The sequence below is a fragment of the Triturus cristatus genome, chromosome 8 (assembly GCF_964204655.1).
Source record: "Triturus cristatus chromosome 8, aTriCri1.1, whole genome shotgun sequence".
NCBI lineage: Eukaryota > Metazoa > Chordata > Amphibia > Caudata > Salamandridae > Triturus > Triturus cristatus.
The window spans coordinates 373,579,659-373,602,778 of NC_140591.1; the positions used below are offsets into that span (position 1 = coordinate 373,579,659).

A 23,120-nucleotide genomic window follows, 5' to 3' on the forward strand; every position below is an offset into this window, starting at 1 on the left:
AATGTATGCAGGGAGTGTTTTTTAGATGGCAAGAAGGTGGAGAAAACCAGTTTGTTGAAGTAATTAACCTGCAGATCAGTCACTTTGTTTTCTAGCATGGTTTGTCCTTTTACTCTGTCGGATCTTATTGATTAGTGGTTGGCTATATTCAAAACGTAGTTTGATATGGTGGCGATACTTAAAGTAGAGGTCCTTCATTAATTTCTCTGTTTGTCTACAGTTTTTATAACCTCGCTTCACTTTGTTATACAGCCCACAAATATTTGACTTGGTGGCTATGCACAAACATTTTCCAATGTATTCTTTCTCCTCCATTTATACACCTTAAAAGACTCTCATAAAGGCTGTTGTAATTTTGTAAACAGGGTGTGAAAAACTCGAAACAACCCATGTTGTCAGAGGTTGTAGGGAATGTGTGCCTCTCAAGAACTAGTAATTTCTTTTTGGTAATGAAAGTGAAGGTGCACCTTATGATTACTATGAAAAGGGAGGTTTTCCACTGGTATAGAGTTAGGTGTATGTATGCACTTCATATGTTATGTTAGTTTAAAAGGTGTGAGCTCTGACATTTTTGTGAACCTAATAAGTCATAAAGAACAAGGTACTTACCTTCGGTAATGCCTTATCTGGTAGAAACTCAGCTGCAGATTCCTTACCTTAGAATTATCCTCAGGGGTCAGACAGCGTCTGGAAAATATTGAGCAGTACCTCTGCGTGCTGGTAGGTGTCAGCTCTGCGTCATCCACATCGGAAGCGATGTGTAACGGCGCCTATATAGGTGCCACCCCAGCGTACTGACATCAGTTTCTTTTCTCTACATTTTCACGCGAGTAGTGCAGAGCCATGAAGGTTGCTGATGTGCAGTATCAAGGGCCTGAGAAGGGTGAGTCTATGCAGAAATGCGTTTGCAAAGCTTGGAGGATTGGAGGTTTGGTAAGGATTCTGCGGCTACATAGAGTCTCTACCAGATAAGGTGTTCCAGAGGTAAGGAACTTATTCATCTGATAGACTTCTGGCTTTAGATTCCTTACCTTAGAATAGATACCCAAACAATAACTATCCGGTGGTGGGTATGCAAACCGATTAGACCCAAAAGTCCTGTAGGACCGAACGGGGAAAGAGCCCGTCATGACGGACCTGACTGCCTAGACAATAATGCTTGGTGTACATGTGCAAAGATGCCCAGGTTGCTGCCTGACAGATGTCCAAAACACTGACTCCACAAGCTAACACAGTGGTCGCAGCCTTAGCCATGGTGTGCAAGCCCATAGGGGGTTGCTTCTTTGCCAAGGCGTAGCAGATTTTTATACAGAGAACTATCCATCATGAGATGGTCTTTTCCTACAAAACCTTTTCCTTCTTCATTCCGACATACCCAATAAAAAGTAGATTGTCCACCCAGAACTCTATAGTACAACCAGTGTGGAATGACTACACTCTTTTTGGGTTGAGACAGTGGAGCCCCTCTTCTTTCGAAGGGTGAGGCGGAGCAAAGAAGGTGGGCTTGGTGATATTTTGGCCCACATTAAACAGTGTCATTACTTTCTGGAGAAAGGAGGCACGATTTCTCGGAACCCATATGAATGGTCCTGGAGGGACTAGGTGTTGGAGTCACTTTAGAAAATGAGTCGCCACTGATGACTAGAACAAAGAACATTCATCCAGCAACCGCAAGAAAGCTGAAATGGCTGAAAGGTAATATTTGATAGTGTCCAAAGAAGAGCCTGCTGGTCCAGAGAAAAAATAACACCTACCGAAGGGTGCAGAGAGAGGATGAATATTCCTAGTGCCACACCATGTCACATATTTTTCCCAATGGCAGGCTTATACCATCTTGGTGGAGGGACGCTGGGCTGCATGAAGGCGCAGTGTGCACATTCCCTTGATATGCAACAAGCGTTTGACTCACTGGACTGGCGTTACATGTTGGCCTCTCTGGAAAAATGTGGTGTCCCAAAAGGCTATTTGAAGTGGGTTAAACTATTATATACTGCTCCTACAGCACGAGCCAGAACTGGTTCACATATATCTGCAGCTTATTCCATTGCCAGGGGTACCCGTCAGTGATGTCCCCTATCGCCTATACTGTTTGTCCTTGCGCTGGAGCCCTTACTCCTTAAACTCCGCAAGGACGCTATGGACCAAGGGATATTGAGTAATAATGCAACGAATATAGTGTCCACCTATGCAGATGACCTTATTCTTTTTATTAAAGATTTAACCACATCCCTTGAACCTATTCTGTCAATTTGTAAACAATTTGAACAGATATCGGGACTGGCTATTAACGCAGCCAAATCTTATGCCTTTTATATGCATTATAAAGACACCCCAGAGCAAGTATTTTTCGGTGATCTCACGATCATGACTGCCCCTGACACATTTAAATATCTAGGTATACAAATCTACAGAACCCCTGAAGACCTCATTGATGGCAATTTACTGAAGACTTTACGATCGCTCCATATGCAGGTCTCTTTTTGGATCTCATTGCCATTATCTGCGATGGACAGAGTTGTCATCTTTAAGATGGTGATGCTTCCTCGATTTCTATATTTATTTTACTAACATACCTGTTTTGATCCCAACCACAATTTTCAAAACACCTAATACACTACTAACGGAACTAATCTGGGACAAGGGACGGAGGAGGCTAGGGCTGGCAAAAATGCAGTTGCGACCTGAGGAGGGTGGACTGGGTGCTCCGGACTTCTGAGCATATTGTATGGCCAGTCGATTGCAATGGCTGTCCTATTGGTTTGTGGCCCCACACATTCACGAAATGGGTTATACACCCCAGCTTATTAATCAAGGCACCTTACATAATCTATTGTTACCAACTGTTAAGATCCCGCACACGCTTCCCCCCCCCCCCCCTTACTTAAAACAGCATTACTGTATTGGAAAAAGACGTTACGATATACCAAGAGGGTGTCTCCATACTCTCTAACATTGCCTTACTTGGGATTCCTACCGCAAATGGATTAATTTCCAAAGTAATGATATCCTCATGGACGCAGGAGGGGGTTTCGACACTCGGAGCGCTGTTTGTGGAAGGCACACTAGTGGATCACGATAATTTTCTCCGTGCTCAGGGGGTCCCCCAGACATTGTTCCTCCTCCATGCCACTATCACTCATTATATTAAGCTTCACTGGGCTACTGACGGGACCGAACCCCCACACATAAGTTAGTCCATGCTATACACCTTATGGGAGAGGGCCGCCATCTTACTCGCTGGCTGTATAAGGGCATTAGGGCACATTCTGGCACGTCATTAACACCACTTAGAGCCAAATGGTCATTAGAACTGCATAGAGAACTTACCGACCAAGAGTGGGCCTCGACTCTGGAATTTCTGAAGAAGGTCTCCCGCAATGCCAAATTTAAATATATTCAATACATGATATTATATAGAGCATACCTCACACCGCACCGTCTCAACAGTATATACCCCAATGCACAGCTCGCTTGCCCCAGATGTCAGGAGTTGGACGCCGATATACTCCATATGTTATGGATGTGCCCACGCCTGCGAATATTCTGGCACACAATCAGTTACACTATACAGAATGTGACTGGCATGACTGGGTGGTCTTTACCGGAAAGTTGCCTATTGGGATTGCACAAACACCCTAAGACTCAGAAGACCCAATATAGAGTCGCTGATTTGGCCATGCTCATAGCTAAACGAACAATTGCAATGCGGTGGAAATCTGCTTCCCCTACTACACCAATTACCTGGCAGACAGAAGTGATCCGATGGGGCACTGCCGAGAGTACAATAATTAGGCAAGAAGAATTCCGGGGTCTGCGTAGGATCCCTATTTCTCTGGACTGGGATCAGATGTTAGAGGCCTTTAAAGCTATAGAGTCATTAACTCTCCCGACGTCGCAAGCTGGACCTGTCCCGTCTACTACTCCAGCTCCTCCTGCGTCTCCATAGACTCACCCGGTGGTCGTTATGTAATCATATACTCTTACACTTAGCTATACGTACTTCTATGTAGGCAATCTGCTAATGCACAGGTATCAATATACAACTATATGTGACAACGAATGATCGTATCGGATTTGCTTTAACTGTGAGATCACAAGCTACTGAAACGTTATTGTGAACATTAAACGACCAGTGAACTGGGGTGAGGGGGGCTGTGTTGTTCTGATCCTTAATTTGTAATAGTTTAGTAGTTAAAAGATAAAGAGACAATTACAAGTTCATCAATGATTACATTTCTAGTTTGTATGCTTGTGCAGGATATGTACAACCTTTTTCTTTGGTATTTTAGTATTGGCTACTTACATTACAGACAACTTATCTATTGTATATCTTGTACATAAGCATTTATTTCCCCATCGGTATCAGTGAATTGTTATTCTGACGAGAACATGACTCTGTCCACTTATGATTTACTGCTGATATACACACTGTTCTATGTACAATGTTGATGGAAAATTCTCAATAAAATTATGCTTAAAAAAACAAAAGGCACAGTGTGTGCATGTACGGGTGTAGAACCCTGCACTGCTGCTACGACCGAAGATCTGTCCGAATGGCCTGCCTGATCGGAGGACCGCTGCTAATGCTCAGAATTTCAGGATACCAAACTCTCCGTGCCCAGTCTGGAGCCACAAGAATGACTTGATCCCGGTCGCACCTGGTCTTCTTGAGAAGTCTGGGCAGGAGTGCTATTGGCAGAAATGCGTACAAGATGCCTGAGCTCCACTCAAGATGAAAAGCATTTCCGAGCAAGTGCCGTCTTAGAAATGTCAATGCACAAAACTGCTGACATTGCACATTCTCGGTTGTGGCGAACAGATGTAACCAGTGTTCTCCCCACTCTCAGAAGAGACCTAGCACAACCTCAGATCAGGATGCCATTGGTGATCCGCTAGGCATCACGGCTGAGTTTGTCAGCTCCGGGTTTCAGAGAGCCCACCAGGTTTTGAACCACCAGGGCAATTCCTGGACGTTCCAGCCATGTTAAGAGACACAGTGCCTCTTGACACAGGGCCCACAACTCCATCCCGCCCTGTTTGTTGCAATACCACATGGCAGTGGTGATGTCTGTGAACACATGCACCAGCCTTCCCTTGATAGAATTAAGAAAGTATTTCAATGCCAGTTGCATTGCCCACTGCTACAACAAGTTAATGTGGAGCCAGGACTCCACCGGAGTCCTCTGATCTCCACCTCTACCAGATGGCTGCCCCAGTCCAGCAGTGACGCTTCTTTCACGACAGTCACCTCTGATGGGGCAGTGAGAGGGGCCTGCCACTGACCAAATCGTGTTTCCATAGCCGCCACTGCGGTTGTTTTGCAGTTCCCTCCGAAAACTGGACCAGGTCAGCAAGATTCCACTGATGCTGCATCCACTGGGACTTCAGGTCCAACTGCACAGCCTGTATATGCCAGTGGACATGAGTCACTACCAGGATGCAGGAGGCTATGAGGCCAAAGAGCCTCAGAGTCGGTCTCACCAAATACCAGGACGGAGGCAGAAACATCAGAATCATAGCCCTGATATCCTGAACTCGCCATTTTGGAGGATAGGCCCAAAACTGCCATGTGTCCAGAACAGCTCCAATTAAGCATCTGAGAGAGAGAGAGTCAGGTGTGACTTCGGTACGTTGACAGTGAACCCCAGCGAGCGTGGGAGGTTCGCTGTAACTTGGAGGTGAGACGACTACATGGGGGGTGCCCGACTTCACCAGCCAGTCTAGGTAGGGGAGGTCTGGAACCCCTGACCTCATCAGGTGTGCCGCAACCACTACCATCACCTTGGTGAACACTCAAGGGGCGCTGGTAAGGCTGAAGAGGAGCACAGAAAGCTGGTGATACTTGTGGGCCACCGTGAACTGCAGGTAGCACCTGTGGGCATGTGTAAATATGCGTCCTGCAAGTCCAGCACTAGCATCCAGTCTTCAGGGCCCACAGAACGTGAACCAAGGTGAGCATTTTCAACTTCTCCTTCTTCAGGAAGAAGTTCAGAGGGCGCAGGTCTAGAAAAGGGTAAAGGGCTTTGTCTTTTCTGAGGACCGGAAAGTAGCAGGAATAGAAACCACAATCTACTTCTGATTCCTGCACCCTCCTGATGGCTCCATTGGCCAAAAGAGCTATCACTTCCTCATGGAGTAGAGAGAGATGGTCCTTCATCAGCCGGTCGTGGGATGGGGTCAAGGATGGCAAGGTTTCCAGAAAGGGGATGGCGCTACCCCACTGGACGATTTGGAGTGCTGCTTTTCTGATTGGGGTTGGGGGGGGGGGGCAGACTGGCATGACCTCTGGCTGGTGGTCTAATGTGGTCTATTGGAACTGCGGCCATGAAATGGCTGGGAAGCTTTTTTCCTTGATGGCAAAGGAGCAGGTTGGAAGCCCATGCCAAAGAAGTGGTGAAAAGCAGACTGGGAGGACCTGGATAAGGCTCAAAGACCTGGCAGTAGCCAGCTGTCTATGAAGCACTCTATCTGTGAGTCTACCTTTTTGCCTGAATATCCCCTGCAAAGCCAGTGGTTCTCAACCAAGCATGGCATCTGAGGGCCACCGATGACTCAATCGCCATGCTTAGTGACTTGGTCATGTCCAGCCTACATCGAATGGTTAGCTTTGCTGTATCTCGCCCATCAGCAGTAGATGGGAGAATATGGCTTGGGTCTCCTCCAAGACCATGGGCAGCACTTGTGCAAACGAATCCCACACAGTGTGGTTGTATTGGCCCAAAAGGCATGCAGTGTTGACGGACTGCAGTGCTAGGCTGCTGGAAGAGAACATTCTCTTGCCAAAACCTTTTGGATGGTGGGGAACTCGCCAGGGTTACTCAGGAGGTGGAGGCTTGGACGACCATTCTCTGTGGGGTGGGGTGCTGCATGAGGAAACTGGGGTCCCTTGGAGTGGGGCAATGGCGGCGGGCAATTTCTTCTGTGTATAGGAGCCCATGTGCAGGGTTTAGACCAGGCACCAAGCCGGACTTCCGTAAGGGCTTCTTTAAATTGGAGTACAGGTTCAGAGGAGGTAACTCCGGCTGAAGCATCTCTGACAAGACGCTAATCTTATCTGACACTGAGGGCAGCTGAAGGTCCAAGACATCAGCTGCCCTTCTCCCCACCATTACAAAGCCCTGCTCTGTATCCACAGTGAGAGGGGAGACCAAACCAGTGTCTGGTGAAGTGTCCAAACTACTGGCATCCGCTAGTTCCTCGTACCAGTTGTCCAAACCACTGGCCTCCGCCAGTTCCTCGTACCAGTTGTCCTATGGTCATCAAGGGGGTTGTGGTATCCATAAGGTTCCTCAGACCCCTCCCAATCGTCTTCTTCTCCAGTCCTATCAAAAGAAAAAGACACTGGCTCTGACGACATGGTAACAGCCAGTGCCTGTCTCTGACGGCACCGGCTCTGCGGAAGGTCATGGCCTCGCGAGGTGAGCCACTCCAGATCCAGCACTGGCACTGAGGCCGGACGCTCTGGTGGAAATCCAGTTTGGGCCTGAAGGCGCTCCAGAGGGGTTGGGCCGCCCAAATGTGAGGTGCACAGCCTCATAAAACTCTGTATTGGATGTGGGTCTCTCCGGTTCCAAGAAACTCTGAGAGGCATGGAGTGGACCCATGCACAGGCTCTGCAGAGGGAGCGAGGCCTCTAGCTGTGTCGTCGTTCTCATGACTCGTCTAAGGACTTGGACCAGCATGGTGAATTCGAAGAGCGCTTCAACTAATTTCACTTATTGCAATGACGATAGTCGAGAGCGGCTCCGCGAGCGGTCCCGGGACCTTCCTCGTGACCGGGATCTTGACTGTCACGAGGCCGTCTGACATCAGGGACTGAGGACCTTCAGAGTGTGTTCCCGCAGCGTCTTTGATTCATGGTGAGGCAGTCCTCGCAGGTCTTACAGTCATAATCCCACTCCAAGCACCACAGACAAAGTGTGGGCTTGTCACAGACATTTGCCTATGACAGGCACTACACAGTTTAAAACCTGTTGGTTTTTAGGGGACATACCAGGAGACCACTCTCAAAAAAGATTTTCATCAAAAAATAGAAAAAAGTCAGTCAACAATTGACTTGGGATAACTCTCTGGATCTGTCCTGACTGTCGTGGAAAGAAAAGAGCTGATGTCTGCGCACTGGGATGGCGCCTTTGAAGGCACTGCCTTCGTGCAGGGGTACAGCTCAAGGTTTTCAGGGTCCAATCTGATGCCTGGGAATAATTCTAAGGTCAGTAATCTGTAGCTTGAAGGCTCTATCAGATTATAGTCATACTACACGAGGAATCCTCCGAGTTAATTTAGGACTTGTTAATAAGGAGGCTAGACCACACAGTCTCAAGCTGCTGCTCAAAAATTCAGATATCAGACTATGCAGACCAGCTTTATTATTTCTGCAAACATTGGAAACAAATGCTGTCTGTTTTGCTGTTGTATCATTTTTAAATCAATCTCTTAAGCTCAGGAAGAGGCTAGCTTCTTAATGAATTAAAGCCCAGATTTGCCAAGATTTTGCGTCAGGGTAGCGTCACTTTAGAAACATAGCCCAACGTAAAATCCATTTTGGCATGTTCTAAACCACGCAGAGTTGATTTGCGTGGGTTTGTGTGGTTTAGTAACAACAACGCATTGCTTTGCGTTGGCTAGGCGTTACCTGTGTGGAACATTGGCGTTCCCATGTATGCACCCATGTATTTTGACGTTAACCCAGATTTACAAAGGCTTATGAACTTGGGTTTGTGCAGAAATAATGTGCTAACCAACAGCGACAATACAAGAAGAAATACTTTTATTTCTCTTTGTTACTTCATCTTTGCATGTGTGCTGCCTTTTGGAGCACACATGGAGGAAATTGCCCCTTAAGATTGTTTTTGTGCAGAAAGGGATCCCTTCTTGCACAAATCAATCCTGCCTGTCCTGCAGGCACCCTTGTGGCTTGGCGCAAGGGTGCCTCCGTTGGCCCTAGACAGCACACTGCATGAGCTCTAGGAGAGAGCAGTAGTACATCATATATTAGTAAATATGGCTCATTTCGGCTCTCACCCTTTCACACAATGCAAGAAGTTGCGATACATGAAGTATTAGTAGAAACGCCCCAAACCCTTTATATTTGTAGCTGTTATGATCTTTGTAGTTCAGTTTTAATCTTTATAATATGCCATACCAATGAATTGTTTTTATCATTTTTTCAGATCTAGATGTTTATCAGACGGATAAAGATTTTATTGATTTAACTGACTTCTAAAAATACCTTTTTGTATCTGGCCCCTAATGCAGAATTTCAATGAGCATTTGTGTTTTTGAGTGTGTTACTTTGGAGTATACACCTTTGGGACAACATGACCGTATCTACTTCTGTTTTGTAGTGCAGTTGCCAGCAGTTAAAATAAATGAAAGAACAGGCCTTGCACAAGTGAACATGAATGAAAAGACTCCTTTGAAGATAGGAAAACATCCAGTTTCAACATCATTTGCTGTATTTGACAAGTGAGTATACGTTCAGTAGATTAGGCAAGTGTGTTTTTATTAATTGCTACTAGGCCCTGAGGGCTAGCTGGCGGGGTGGATGGTCTTTGTTCTGATGATGAGTTTGTAATAGTAAAGACACGGCTATAGTCCGCCTAACACGCGCCTAAACGTCCAGTCCAAACTATCAGGTCAGGTCCACCGTAAGCATAAACACCTGCAACAACTGACCAGTTTTGGCCTCTATGGGCCTCATCAACAGGGTGCAGGTTGAATGCTATTTATCAGTGAGTGTGGAACACAAGTCTGGGCATGCCCATCGCACTTAGAGTGTAGCTCTAAGAAAAACAAAAAAAAGTGATGGGTAGATTTGAATTAATCTCAGCCATTGGTAATTGCTTTGCTCTGGACCATAATCTAGTACATTGAGTATTATGAATTGTTTTTACCCATCACGCTACGTCAACCAAGAACCAGTTTTTATTAATTGCTACTAGGCCCTGAGGGCTAGCTGGCGGGGTGGATGGTCTTTGTTCTGATGATGAGTTTGTAATAGTAAAGACACGGCTATAGTCCGCCTAACAGTTTTACATCGGCCCTTATCCATGAACTCATTATTGAATTTTGTTTTTTCACTTTGTATCCATGACAGTACTTTTGTCTTCTAGTATTTTACTTTTAGTTCTCAATGCTTCCAGTGCATGCTGGTGTTGATGACTGAGATTGTTTGTGTAAGACTGGTAGGACATTTCAGTTGGTATCATCATGATTGCTTCTATTTCTTGAATATTTCAGCCACTGGTAAATACTGAGGGCCAAAATCCATCACATACCTTTTTTAATTAATTTTGTCTGCCATGTCACCTCGGACAGGGACCGGCCATACATAAATGAGCCTTGGTCCTGCTCTATTAGGAAACGTCCAGTCCAAACTATCAGGTCAGGTCCACCGTAAGCATAAACACCTGCAACAACTGACCAGTTTTGGCCTCTATGGGCCTCATCAACAGGGTGCAGGTTGAATGCTATTGATCAGTGAGTGTGGAACACAAGTCTGGGCATGCCCATCGCACTTAGAGTGTAGCTCTAAGAAAAACAAAAAAAAGTGATGGGTAGATTTGAATTAATCTCAGCCATTGGTAATTGCTTTGCTCTGGACCATAATCTAGTACATTGAGTATTATGAATTGTTTTTACCCATCACGCTACGTCAACCAAGAACCAGTGATATACGAATCCGCCTTAGTCTCGTCCAAACTGCCAGTCCAAGTCCACTCTGAACAGGAACACAAGCAACGCCAGACTGGTTTTGCCTTATTTGGATCTAGTCAGTAGGGTGCAGTTTGAGTTGTAACTCAGACGTGGGTCCTGTGTTGGCTATGCCACTGTAATCAAGTTGTACCCTATTGACGAGAACTAAATATGCTAAAACCGGGTTTGGGGGAACCAAAGTCTGCTGCCTTGACAAATAGACCATAGACAATGGGTGCCATCTGGCGTGTATCAGGTCCGCGACCATGTTTTCAAAGCCACATAGCAATGGCTCTGTTTTGGGTTCACAGTATGTTGCCTTAAAAACTAGCCTCTGGACCACCAACTGGTTTGGCGGTCATTTAAAATGTATAAACAGACATTTATGTAAATTAAAAAGGCCCCTTAAATGTGTCCTGGGCCCACATTCCAAAATTGGACATCGTTCATACCTAGCTCAACTTTCTTCCCAGGCGCCATGTCTACGCCCTTTTTGATAGATTGTGGACCTGTTAAGCCTAGCAAAGCGGGCTGTACCTCCTATGTTTGCTGTCTATTTTACAATTTAAAGCTCATTTTGAGATGCTGATTGGCTTCCAATTCTGGTAAACCTGCTGCAAAAGAAAAAGTGTCACCTCCTTTGCAACAAGTGGAAGAAGCACACTTTGGAAAGAGCAGGAGTCCTGAGCACTTACGTTTGGGAGAAAGCTCACTTCCAGGAGAAATGATTGCAAAACAGTCAGTAAAATATGCGAGACCATCAACACAATCAGAAACAACTGACACTGAGGAGCTGTTCTGCACCAGCTACACGATTGAAGTGGAGAAGACTTCTAAATACACCATTGTGTGAGAATTCTTCCACAAATTCACATTGGAGGGGAAATCAGCGCTGAGACCGCGTCCCGCAAGCTAAATGAGGAAATCCTCATGCGAGGCTACTGAGAACTGTACTCATTTGGTGCACCAGGCGTTCAAAGACACCAAGGTCTCAGTGTAATAATGAGTCTATTAGGTGCTAACAGGAGCGGAACAGAGCAGAGACAACCCACAAACTGTGCCATAAGCATTGCTGACATGTCAGCAAGAGGTAGTCAAATCAAATCTGAGGATCTTTGCTTTGGATTACATGGAGTGAAGTCCTTTTCTATTGGGAGCACAATAAGTGAATTGGAAAGGAGAACTCTAAAAGTTCCATACATTAAAAGAAAAAAAATGTTACATGGTAGTTTGATGCTACAGTTCAAAATAAATGAAAAACACAATTCCCTTCCAATTTTTTGGTGTGAACCACCTTTAAGAAAACGGGACAAGAGCTTGTCTCTAATAAGCCCACAACGGGCTAGGAGCAGGACCTTCTGGCCCTTCTTGGCTGTGCATGGGAGGAGGAGAGGAGGGGTTTGGAAGCCTGTGACAGGTTGGGTGAAGGCCTGGCCATGACAACCACCACTGCGCACGGTCAAAGGCAATTTACTATGTGGATTGGCCATCTGCAGCAGGATCGGTTGAGCAGCCTGCCCTGTAGCCAACACCTGTTGTGCACAGTCAAAGACAGTGCGCTGTGGTTGGTAAGCCTAGCACAGTGTGAGTCGGGAATCAGAAGTATAAATAAATTAAAATAAAACCCTCAAATGAAATGGAACACATAAATCGAACGCCATGACTCGCAATGCCCATGATGTGACTTAACTGTATAATGCACTACCACCCCTTTAGGACCAGTAAGGCTTTATTTGTTAAACCTTAGCTCAACCCTGGGTAGCTTTAGCTCTTAGCATCAGGCTTACACAAAGGAACAAGTGTAAAGCGTTTAAACCGCACCAAAATAATTGGAGAAGAAAGAAACTAGACACTGAAAAAATTTGACTCCAAATTTGATACAAATGGAGTATATTTTAATGAATTTTGATGGACATCAAAATTAAAAGATCCACCAGAGGGTCCCACAGATCAGACTTTTCACTCTAACGCGAAGAAGCAATGGCAAGTTGAACTAATGTGAAAAAATGTGTCATAGTGCAATGCGGTTACTTAAAGTTACTTTAAGCAAACAACTCTAGCAGGGAGCCATTCAAGGGGGCCAGCAAGGTCCTACAGAACTGTAACCTCCTTCAGAAAAGCAGTCTTCAGTCCAGTTCCAGCATCAGTGGCTCCTTGCCATTGAATTCTATGGAGTGGTCCTGATGCAAGAGCTGTAGGATTCTATAGATGCTCAGGGATGCTGAGCAGACGACTGGAGTCTTCCTGGGGCTCCTCTTTGGTCCACGGTCCTGTTGAGGTAAATCTGGCCACGGAGGTCGATGTCCCACAAAGTCTTCTCTAGATAAACAAAAGTCCAGTCGCCACTCGGTTACCAGTTGCTCGGCACAGTGGTTAAAGACGCACAATTGATGGACGGAATGCAGAACAAATCAAAACAAGTGGTTACAGCGGTTTCCTTTGATCGCCGATACCTCTCCTGTGTGACCAAGCTGCACTCCTATGACTCTCCTGGGTCCAGCAGACTCGGTGCAACTTTGGAGTGTCTGGTTCTGGTCAGTTGGACTGCACAGCAGTGAGAAGCTCAATCCAGCAATCTGGGATACCAGCCTGCTCTAGCAGACTTCTTCAGGTTTTGTGGCACTGTGCTGCAAACAGGAAGTCAGCCAATTGACTCTTGGAGTCTCTGCTTCAAGCAGGGCACAGGAAACAACTTCATCTAGAGCAGGAAGCAGCCGGCACACTCCTTTCCTTCACTAGGCCAAGCAGCAGCAGGTGTATTCCAACTTTGGTTAAGCCTCTTATTTTCCAATTCCAATGTCGACAGGTCAGTCCTTCTTTTGTCCTTTTGAGGAAATGGGGTGTATTATATGGTGTGATTGTTCGACCTCATGGTGTAATACACTTAACAACCCCTTTAGGGCCAGTATATTTTGTTTATCAAACCTTCAGCTCAACCCTTGGTAGCTTTTGGTCTGAGCAGAGGAACAGGTGTAAAGCATTCAAACAGCACCAAAGCAATTGAACAAGATGCACACAAAAAATCCGATACCAATTTCTAAAACTAGACTGTATTTTTATGTAATTTTAGAAACCACTGCGAAAAACATTCTAATGAGGGTTTCGAAGATATAGTTTACAAATATGATAAATCAAAGCAGCAAATTCAGTGAATTTGAAACGTTGAAACTTTTCCCCCCAAAACTGGGGCTAATTGTATTACAGTCACTTTAGGCGGCCAACTCCTTTAGGTAGCCAGCCATGGGGACCAGCAAGGTCCTCAAAATCAGGTGTATCTACAAATGAGCAGTCTCTTTGCAGTTCCATGCTCTTTTATCCCCTTTTCCTCTGATTCCTATGGAAGTGGTACTGATGCAAGGGATGAAGGTTGCTGAAGATGCTCAAGGATTGTGTGAATGAGATGCGGTCAACGGAGGTCTTTCTGCTGCTACTCCTTGGTCGACAAAGGGGTGCGGTGGTCCTAGTCACAGGGTCAACATCCCTCAAAGTCCTCTCGCTGCTGGTAGATGTTTGAGTCACCTGGTATTGCTGTCACAGCCATATCCTTCTCTGGGCGAAATCACGGCTTCTGGGCGACAAAGCTGCACTTCCATGACTCTCCCGGGTTTAGCGTACTCTGGTGCAACTTTTAACGTCCGGTCCTGGTCCCGGGTGCTGCACTGCAACAGTTGGCAGTGACTAGAATGCTCTGGGCTACCAACCTGTCCCAGCAGGCTGTTGTGGAGATCAGCCACCCGACCCTTGGAGTCTTTCTTTTGGCTGGGCTCTGGAGACAACCTCTCCACGAGCAGGACACAGCTAGCACCGTCCTTCTTTGCTAGGCACCAGGTTCAGTAGGTGCAGCCAACACTGTTGCAGCCACTCTTTGCCGGTTCCACGAAGAAGCAGGGCAGTCCTCCTTTGATCCTTATTCCAGTCGAGTTCTGAGTGCCAGTGGTTCCATATTTATGTTCAGAAAATGCCCTCGGGGTAGGATGTGGTTGGTAGCCAAAGGACCATGCGATTCCCTCCCTCCTGTTGACCACTTCCTGGGAAGTGTGGCATCTGGCTGTCCCAAGATGCACCATTCTACCACAATGGCAGAACCCCATTCTCTGCATCCAGAGCTCCCTAGCCCAACCCACAGACGTGGCTACAAAGGGGGCTACACGCTCCTGAAAAAATGGTTGGACAACAGGTTTCCCTTCTCCTTCCCAGGTGCCAGCTTGTCTGTCTAATCAAAGAGGTTGCTCCCAATCTCAAGTGTTCCCAAGTTGCTCTTCAAAGGCAGCTTCAGCTTTGAAGCTCACCTTTTGAGCCAACACTTGTATGGCTTTTTGCAGGGGGCAGGTATAATCTCTCTCCAGTGCAGGTCCCCATTGTCTCCTTTCCTGGGAGTCGTTATCACGTCTCTATTGGAGGATAGAAGGCTGTCTCGGGTTCAGACACTGTGTGTAACTGTTACAGGCACAGGAGATTTGAAGGCAACAAAGTGGCAACTCCGTAAAAGTTGCACACTGTAACCTGTTACATTGGTTTTGACGTGAGAATCAATTTGGGCTTAATGTAGCAAGTAATTTGATTCCGTGGGGTACCAGCTTTAGTTGCACCGTTCAGGATTTGGGAGAGCTGAGGGCTCACTGTGTAATCCTGTACTCGCCAGTATGGCGACAGATCTTTTCAAAGTAAAAACTAGTGCTGCGTTTTTACTGCCAGAACATTTCAAATGCATGTTTTGCCCATGCTGCACCCTGCCTTAGGGCTCGATAGGCCTGCCTTGGGGGTGACTTTCATATAATTTAGAGGGACATTTGACATTGCCATGGCTTTAAATGCCAAAGTCGGGCTAGCCGTTCGAAAACTGCTCTTCCAGTTTGCAATGGCGAACTGGGAGACTTGTTGCTGCAATCCCTGGGGTGCTCTCGAAAGTCCAGTCCCTGGGTACCATATACTAGGGACTTACAGATAAGTTAGCATATGCCAAATGGGTATAGCCAATGTAACGTACATGTTTTGGGGTCAGGGCACTGGCACTGAGGGCTGGTTAGCAGAACTCTGCACACTCAGAATCAAAAAAACAGCAGCATCATTCAAAAATCCTTGGGATGACCATACAGAAAGAGACCTATCCTTACAGTCCTCTTCCAGTCAAGCAAGATCTGAGTTTTATGTGCCAGGGGTGCCACGCTTAAGCCCAGAAAGTGCCCTTGAGAGGTCACACTCATGAGTCAATGGGTCATTAGGTTCCCGTCTGATAACTTCCTGTCAAGTGTGGCGTCGAGCTATTCCAGAAGGAGCCATTCTGCCCACTCTCTAGATGTCAGAAGCCCTCTCTTGTCCCCAAGAGCTCGGTAGCCCGCCTTAGAGGAGTGGCTGCCTGTAGGCTACACGTCCAAGGGAAAACCGTTTTGGTCAGTGTTTCCCCCTGTCTGTCCCTGACGCCAACCTGTGTACCTGAACACAAGAGCCATCCCTCTTGTGTGGTTACCATGACCTTTAAAGGCGGCTTTCCCATTGGAGCTTGCCTTTTGGGCTAAAACAGCGGGTAGTTTCTTTCCAAGAGGAGGTAACACCACGAACTGCAGGCCTCCATTGTTATTTACCCTGGGAGGTTTTCAGGGGGCACCTCTGAGGTGACTTCGGAGTACATGTTACAATAAATCCAACACTGGCATCAGTGTGGGTTTATTAAGAGGAGTTGTTTGGTACCAAACGCTCCTTGATTCAGTAAAGCCATCATGGTGCTGGGTAACTCGAGTTGTCGAGTTTCCAACCCTTGTACTCTCTATGGCTTCCCTGGCACTTACAATATTAAGAATAGACTTGAATATTGTAGGGGCATATCTGCTCGTGTAGACATGCCCACACCTCCGACATAGCTCACCCTGCCATAGGGCTTGTAAGGCTTGCTGGAGGGTGACTTACCTAAACCTTAGGTAGTGCTGCCTTGACATGGCACACAGGCAGTGTGCCATGTCGATTTTGTTGTTTTTGTTGGCACCAAGGCATGCAGGTTGCAGTGGCAGTTTGCATGGCCTTGGTGTGGGGTCCCTAGGGGAACATCTTCAGCCCCACTGCCCTAGGTACCAGGGGTACCATTTACTAGGTACTTACAGGGGGGGGCTGAAGTTGCCTATTGTGGTACAGTTCTGGGGAAGGGACCCTGTGCACTTTAAATCGAAACCACATCAATTCTAGGCAAAAATAGGGGGCGGGGGGCTAACCATGTCAAAAGAGGTACTATCTCATACTTACTAGCAAACTATATACTCAAATATGAAATTACTTAGACATAAGGATGACTGCAACCAAAAGTGAACTGCTGAACTAAGGTTAATAACCGAAATACAACAAAAACTACTTTGACAGACAAAAGGATTCCTTCTGTCTGAATAGTCCAGTAAGAAACTATTTACATAGAAGGTGTTTACTACCAGAGACATTTGCGTTGTAGCTTCATTTTGTAGGTATCTTTGTTTCTGTTGAAACTGTCATCTGCTACAAGATAGTGCAACTCCTTTTAAGAAGCTATCCAGTCTTGATTTTTCACAGCTGTCTGCTGACAAGGCAGGCCGTGCACAGAATGGGCCTGGGTTACCTTACCGATTTTGACAAACATTAAGAAGGGAAGGCCACACTCGGAAGAGGCAGCAGGAGGCGGTCTGTGGGTGCTCTGTAGCCATGAAAGATGGCACCTGAATCTGCTGTCTGTGGCCTTTGGTCATGAGCCATAGACTCTGGCAGAAAAAGTGTAGATTGTAGCTACCCTGCAGCACAAGATATTTTGGATTCACCCTACACTCTGCTCTGATGCCCTAAGGATGCACATTAGAGGCCTTGTGCAGCATAAGGCATTGCTCTTGAGCTTGCTGTGCATGTTCATTGGCCTTGCATAGGTACACTAGCTTAATATTTTACCTCTAGTCTCATAGAGAACCATAGAAAAGCTTAAGATCTCTCAGTAACTTCATGTTCGAGGCATATGAGCTGCAGATCACACACTTAGGATAGTAGATCGCCATCTGGTGTTGGGCTCAGATGCTTACAGGTTGTTGTTGTCTTCGGAAGAAGTCTTTGGTCACGAGATAGGTGACTCCTCCCTTGGACTACAGTGTGCATGGGCATCCACTCCATCCTCAGATTGTTTTTTTCCGCCATTGGGTTCGGATGTAACTTTTCCACTCCGGTTGAAAATCTCAAATACAAGCTTTTCGAAGCGAAAAAACTTCTAACAACTACATCGAAGCACCTTCACTCGACATCGAATTAATCGGCTCGATTCCGGACGTCGACGCGGGCGGTTGGGCCTATCCACGCCGTGAGGCCTACGGCTCATGGAAAGGACGCCGTTTAAAAAATGCCCCCAGTGTGGAGCAAAATTTCCGCACAGTGACCATCACAAAGTCTGCAACCTATGCCTATCACAGGAACACGACGAAGCCAGCTCTCCAGCCTGCGCAGCATTTCGATCCAAAAAGACCATTCGGGATCGAAGAGCTCGACGCCATATCAGGGCACACAAACCAGCCCCGGAACCAGAAAACATCTTTGAGGGTCCCGATGTCACGGAAGAAGATTCCGAGGAACTTCAAATCATCTCAGAAGCAGACGACTCAGACAACCCCATTACTCCTGGGCAACGCGCGAGTACCACTGCCCCTGCCCCAACCCCTCCAAAACCAAAGGCACCGGTCAAGACTTCGCCAGCTGGCCTCAGTCGAGACCGAAAACACTCTTCAGAAGCCCTGCCTCCGGGCTCGGCTCCGAAGAAACATAAGCCTTCCGGTGGCTTGGGCCCGAGCAAGCCGCATGTAATTGTACCCCCGGCACCTTCGGCACCGAAGACAAAAGACTCCTCGGCACCGAAATCGGATCCGACACCCTCGGCACCGAAAACATCGAGGCCCATAGATAAACCGGCACTGAAACTTCCCAAGCCGAAAGACTTAACTTCGGCACCGAAACCTTCATCGGCACCGAAACCACCGACTAAGGACTATAATACACCTCCTAAAGCCAAAGACTCGACCGATCAACCAAAACCTCGATCGGAACCGAAAAAATTGGCGCCAAAATCTGTTCCTGAAGAACAAGAACTTTTCCATCCAGATCCAACTCAAAAAAGTATCTATATTAATCCAAAGACTGGACATGTCACTGCAGTGCCATGTAAGAAACGGAAACTGGACACAACACCTGCCCCAGTTCCTATAAGAAAGAAGGACTCGAGGGAGGAGCCTAGCGCGCAACCAAGATGGCCGCGTAGGTGCGAGGCTCCCGAGGACCTCCGTGACCTCCTACATAAATCCTGAAAATATCCTGTCCTAGATGAGGGGACTGTGTTGGTGAGCCCGAGCTGAGGTGTCACCCGTTTTCCGTTTCCAAATTGGACCTCGGACACCGGCGGGAGCACCGATTGAGGTTTGCGGCCTTCTCCACGCCGGCCCCCCGGATTGGAGTTGTGGGGCGATCCGGAGACAAAGTGATCAACAGCGGCGGGCAGGGCTGGGCGACTCGCGTACCCCGCACTTTCACTTTCGCTTTTGCACCCTCCTTGCTGTTCGGGCGAGGTTGGGTTGCGGGGCGGTGTGCGGTGGTGTGGCCTCGTTGGGGTGTCCTGCTGGCCCGCCGGCTGTGATCCGTCCTGCGGACCTGTGGTGGCCCCCCCCCGGAGCCCGTGAACTGGTTTGTCGGCCTTTTCCGAGGTGATTGGCACGATTTGGGGACTGAAACCATGTCCACAAAGCAAGATGGCGACCGGGCAAAGGTGAAATCGACCCGCCGTGGCGCGGCCCATCAGTCCAACAGCATGGACCGCTACACCCTCCAGAAGGGATCTCCCGAGGTGCCGCATCGGTCCCCTGAGGGCCCGACTGCTGCTCCTACGCCGCCCGCGGATCTGACCCTGCGAGACGTTATGGGCGCTATCGCCGAGATGAAGGCCTCGGTGGACCAGCGCTTTGACACACTGGCGCAAAAGATTGACTCGGTCCACGTGGATGTTGGCCTGGTGAGGGCCGACTTATCCAAGACCAATGACCGGGTCGATTCTTTGGCCCACACCACTTCGGGCCTTGCGGCGGACGTGGCGGCCCTCCAAAAGGAGGTGCGCCGGCTCGGCCAGGCGAGCGCCCTAATGGATCGCCGACTGGAGGATTCCGAGGGTCGGGCCCGGAGGAACAATGTCCGCATTGTCGGGGTGCCGGAGGGACGTGAGGAGGCGGCGGCGGACCTGTTTGTGGAGGATCTGATTCTCACCCATCTCCAGCCCCGGGGGCTGAGTAAATTCTTTGCGGTGGAACGTGCCCACAGGGTTCCCGGAGGAAGACCTAAGGCCGGTGCCCCTCCGCGGCCTCTCATTGCCCGGATTTTCAACTTTCGGGACAGAGACGCTATCCTTCAGACTTCTAGGCAACAAGGACCGGTCAGACTTGACAATATGGATGTGAACTTCTATCCTGATTTCACCCCAGCGGTCCAGAAGCAGAGACTGAGCTTTCTCGGAGTCAAACGTCGTCTACGGGACCTGAACCTCAAGTATGCGATGCTTTTTCCAGCTAAGTTGCGGGTGGAGGTGGATGGCCGCACGCACTTTTTTGATCGTCCCGAGGCAGCCGGGGACTGGTTGGACTCCTTGCCCGGGGATCGGGGCCGGGGGGGTGGGGGGGGCGCGGTTGGAGGGGAGGGCTCGCCGGATCAGGACTGAGGGACTAATAGTAGGCCTTGCTCTGGACAACATTGTCGTCATTTTTGACTGTTCGTTAAGTCTCCCTCCTGTGGAGGTGGTACGGGGTCTCTTGGGGGCTCTCCCTCCTCCTCTGGGGGACTAGTTAGTTTAATCATTCATGGGGCGACAGGCACACTGCACTTTGGGGGGGCTATTTGGGCTCATGCAGGGGTGCAGGGAGGGGGGAGTTCTGTTGGGATGGGTGGGTTGGGGTGGGGTGTTGTTTGTTTTTACCGCAAGGCAAACCCTTTATTGTATTTGTGTTTTTAAGGTGCTCTCGGGGGGACGAATGATGGCTTCTGTATGTGATGGGGGGTAGGGACCTGACTTTATTGTCCTGGAACGTTAACGGACTGGGGGATAGGATTAAGCGAGGTGTGGTCCTGCAGTATTTGAAACGACTTTCGCCAGATGTGGTCTTTCTGCAGGAGACACACCTTATTGGTAATTCCTTTTGTGCCATGAATCGGCGTGGCTATCGTTTGGTGGCCCACTCGGGCTTCACGTCGGGCTCACGGGGGGTGGGCATCATGGTGAAGAACTCGCTCCCGTTGGAAATAGACGAGGTGCGCCATGATGAGAGGGGGCGCTACACTGTCTTAGTGGGGAGAATGGAGGGTAAAGTAGTTGTCTTTGTATCAGTGTACGTCCCACCGGGGTTACAGTCCACGACTTTTGCAGACCTAGGGCGCCTCCTCCTTGACCTTCCGGGGGGGCTTCTGGTGATTGGGGGGGACTTCAATGCGGTGGTTTCTGGGACCGTGGATCGTCACCCCCCTAGGGACCTCCCCCGGGCGCAGGCGTGGCTGTCCGGCTTCTTAGATACACTGGGATTGGTGAACTGCTGGCGCTTAAAACATCCCACGCAGCTGCAGTACACCTTCCACTCGGGTGCCCATGGTAGCCTCTCACGGCTTGATTATGTCCTTGTCCCTGCGGCCTATGTTGGGAGGGTAGGAGAGGTGCGCCATTTGGCGCGGGGTATTTCAGATCACTCCCCGCTCCTGTTGCACGTTGATGTCTTCCCGAGGGGGGAGGGCAGAGTAGCTCCAATCAATGCCTGGTACCTGCGCGACCCCACCATTCGCGCTGATTTGATTAAATCCTTGCAGCGGTATTTCGATGAGAATGTGGGGTCCGTCCCTTCGGCTATCTCCCTGTGGGAAGCTTTCAAAACAGTTCTTAGAGGGGAGGCCCTCTCCTTTATTTCCCATGCCCGGAGGCGCGACCAGGAGGAGGTGACCCGGGTGGAGGCCGAAATCGCTGAATTGGAGGGTGATCTAGAGGGTGGGGTGACGGATGCTGCACTACATGTCCTACAACTTAAGCAGGCGGCCTACAGAGCCCTCGTCACGGAGGCGGCCAGGGGCCTCTATAGAGAGCAACAGGGGCGACTGTATGATGTGGGTGATAAGGCTAGTAAACTGCTTGCATGGTTGGATAAAAAGGAGAGAGCGAGTCGTGTGGTTCCGCTGATTGAGAGGATGGATGGTGTGCGTGTCACCGAGCCAGAAGACATCGTCTCTTGTTTCGCGGATTATTTTCGCGAGGTGTATTCCCCGGTTCCTCACTGCTCGGAGGATGATTCCCATGCCCTGCTTAGGGATATCGCGCTGCCTTCCCTTGCGGTGGAGGACAGGGTGTCGTTAGATGCCGCTCCTACCGCCGACGAAATTGCCCTCGCCATATGCTCGGTCGCATCCGGCAAGGCCTTGGCCCGAACGGCATCCCTATCGAGTTGTATAAGCTGCGACCGGATGTACTGGCACCCCACCTCCGTGCGATGTTCCTGGCGGCCCACTCGCTGGGCTCCCTCCCGCCGGACCAACGTCTGGCTACAATCGTGGTGATCCACAAGGAGGGGAGACCTCGAGACCGGGTTACATCCTACCGGCCTATCTCGCTCTTGAATGCGGAGCCCAAAATCCTCGCCAAGGTGCTAGCCAACCGGCTGGTCGGTGTGGTGGGCGACCTGGTCCACCAAGACCAGTCCGGCTTTATTCCCCATCGCAACACGGCCCTTAATCTGCGGCGCTTGCACGGGGTGCTCGCGCGTGTCCCGTTTGTGCGGGAGCCGGCCATCTTGGCGTCCTTAGACGCCACCATGGCGTTTGACACGCTCGAGTGGCCATACATCTGGGCCATGCTGGCGAAGTTTGGATTTGGCCCGGGGTTCATCAGCTGGGTCAAATTGTTGTATTCGGGCCCATTGGCGCAGGTGGTGGTGAATGGAAGAGTATCGGTCCCATTCGAGCTGGGACGGGGCACGCGACAGGGCTGTCCCTTGTCGCCGCTCCTGTTCGCGCTGGCCTTGGAACCCCTGGCGGAGTGGCTTCGGTGGCACCCTTCCATCCGTGGTCTCCGTTGGACCCCCGAATATGAGGACCGCGTGTCCCTATACGCTGACGATATCCTTTTGTACCTCGCCTCCCCGCGTAAATCATTGATTGTCCTGGTTGATGTTTTGCGCTCATTCGGCCGCAATTCAGGCCTTGTCATCAACTGGGCTAAATCATGTGTGTATGTGCTTTCCGGGGAGGCTCCCGTCCTCCCGCGGGGCTGTCCGATCCAGATTGCCTCACAGGGGTTTCGGTACCTGGGGGTTTACATTACTCTGGACCCGGAGGCCCGCTACGAGCGGAATTTGCTTCCCCCCCTCCAGCGCTTGAAGGAGGACGTCGCGCGCTGGCGGCGCCTGCCGCTTTCGCCGCTCGGCCGG

General features: G+C 49.0%; 1 protein-coding gene across 1 annotated transcript in view; it reads left to right on the forward strand.

The window, feature by feature from the left end:
* EXOSC8 (exosome component 8) overlaps positions 1-23,120 on the forward strand; it is a 198,773-nt gene that overhangs the window by 125,114 nt on the left and 50,539 nt on the right. Inside the window, exon 9 of the mRNA XM_085621734.1 lies at positions 9,345-9,465. Coding sequence (XP_085477860.1) covers positions 9,345-9,465 — 121 coding nt within the window. The remainder of the gene's footprint in view (positions 1-9,344; positions 9,466-23,120) is intronic.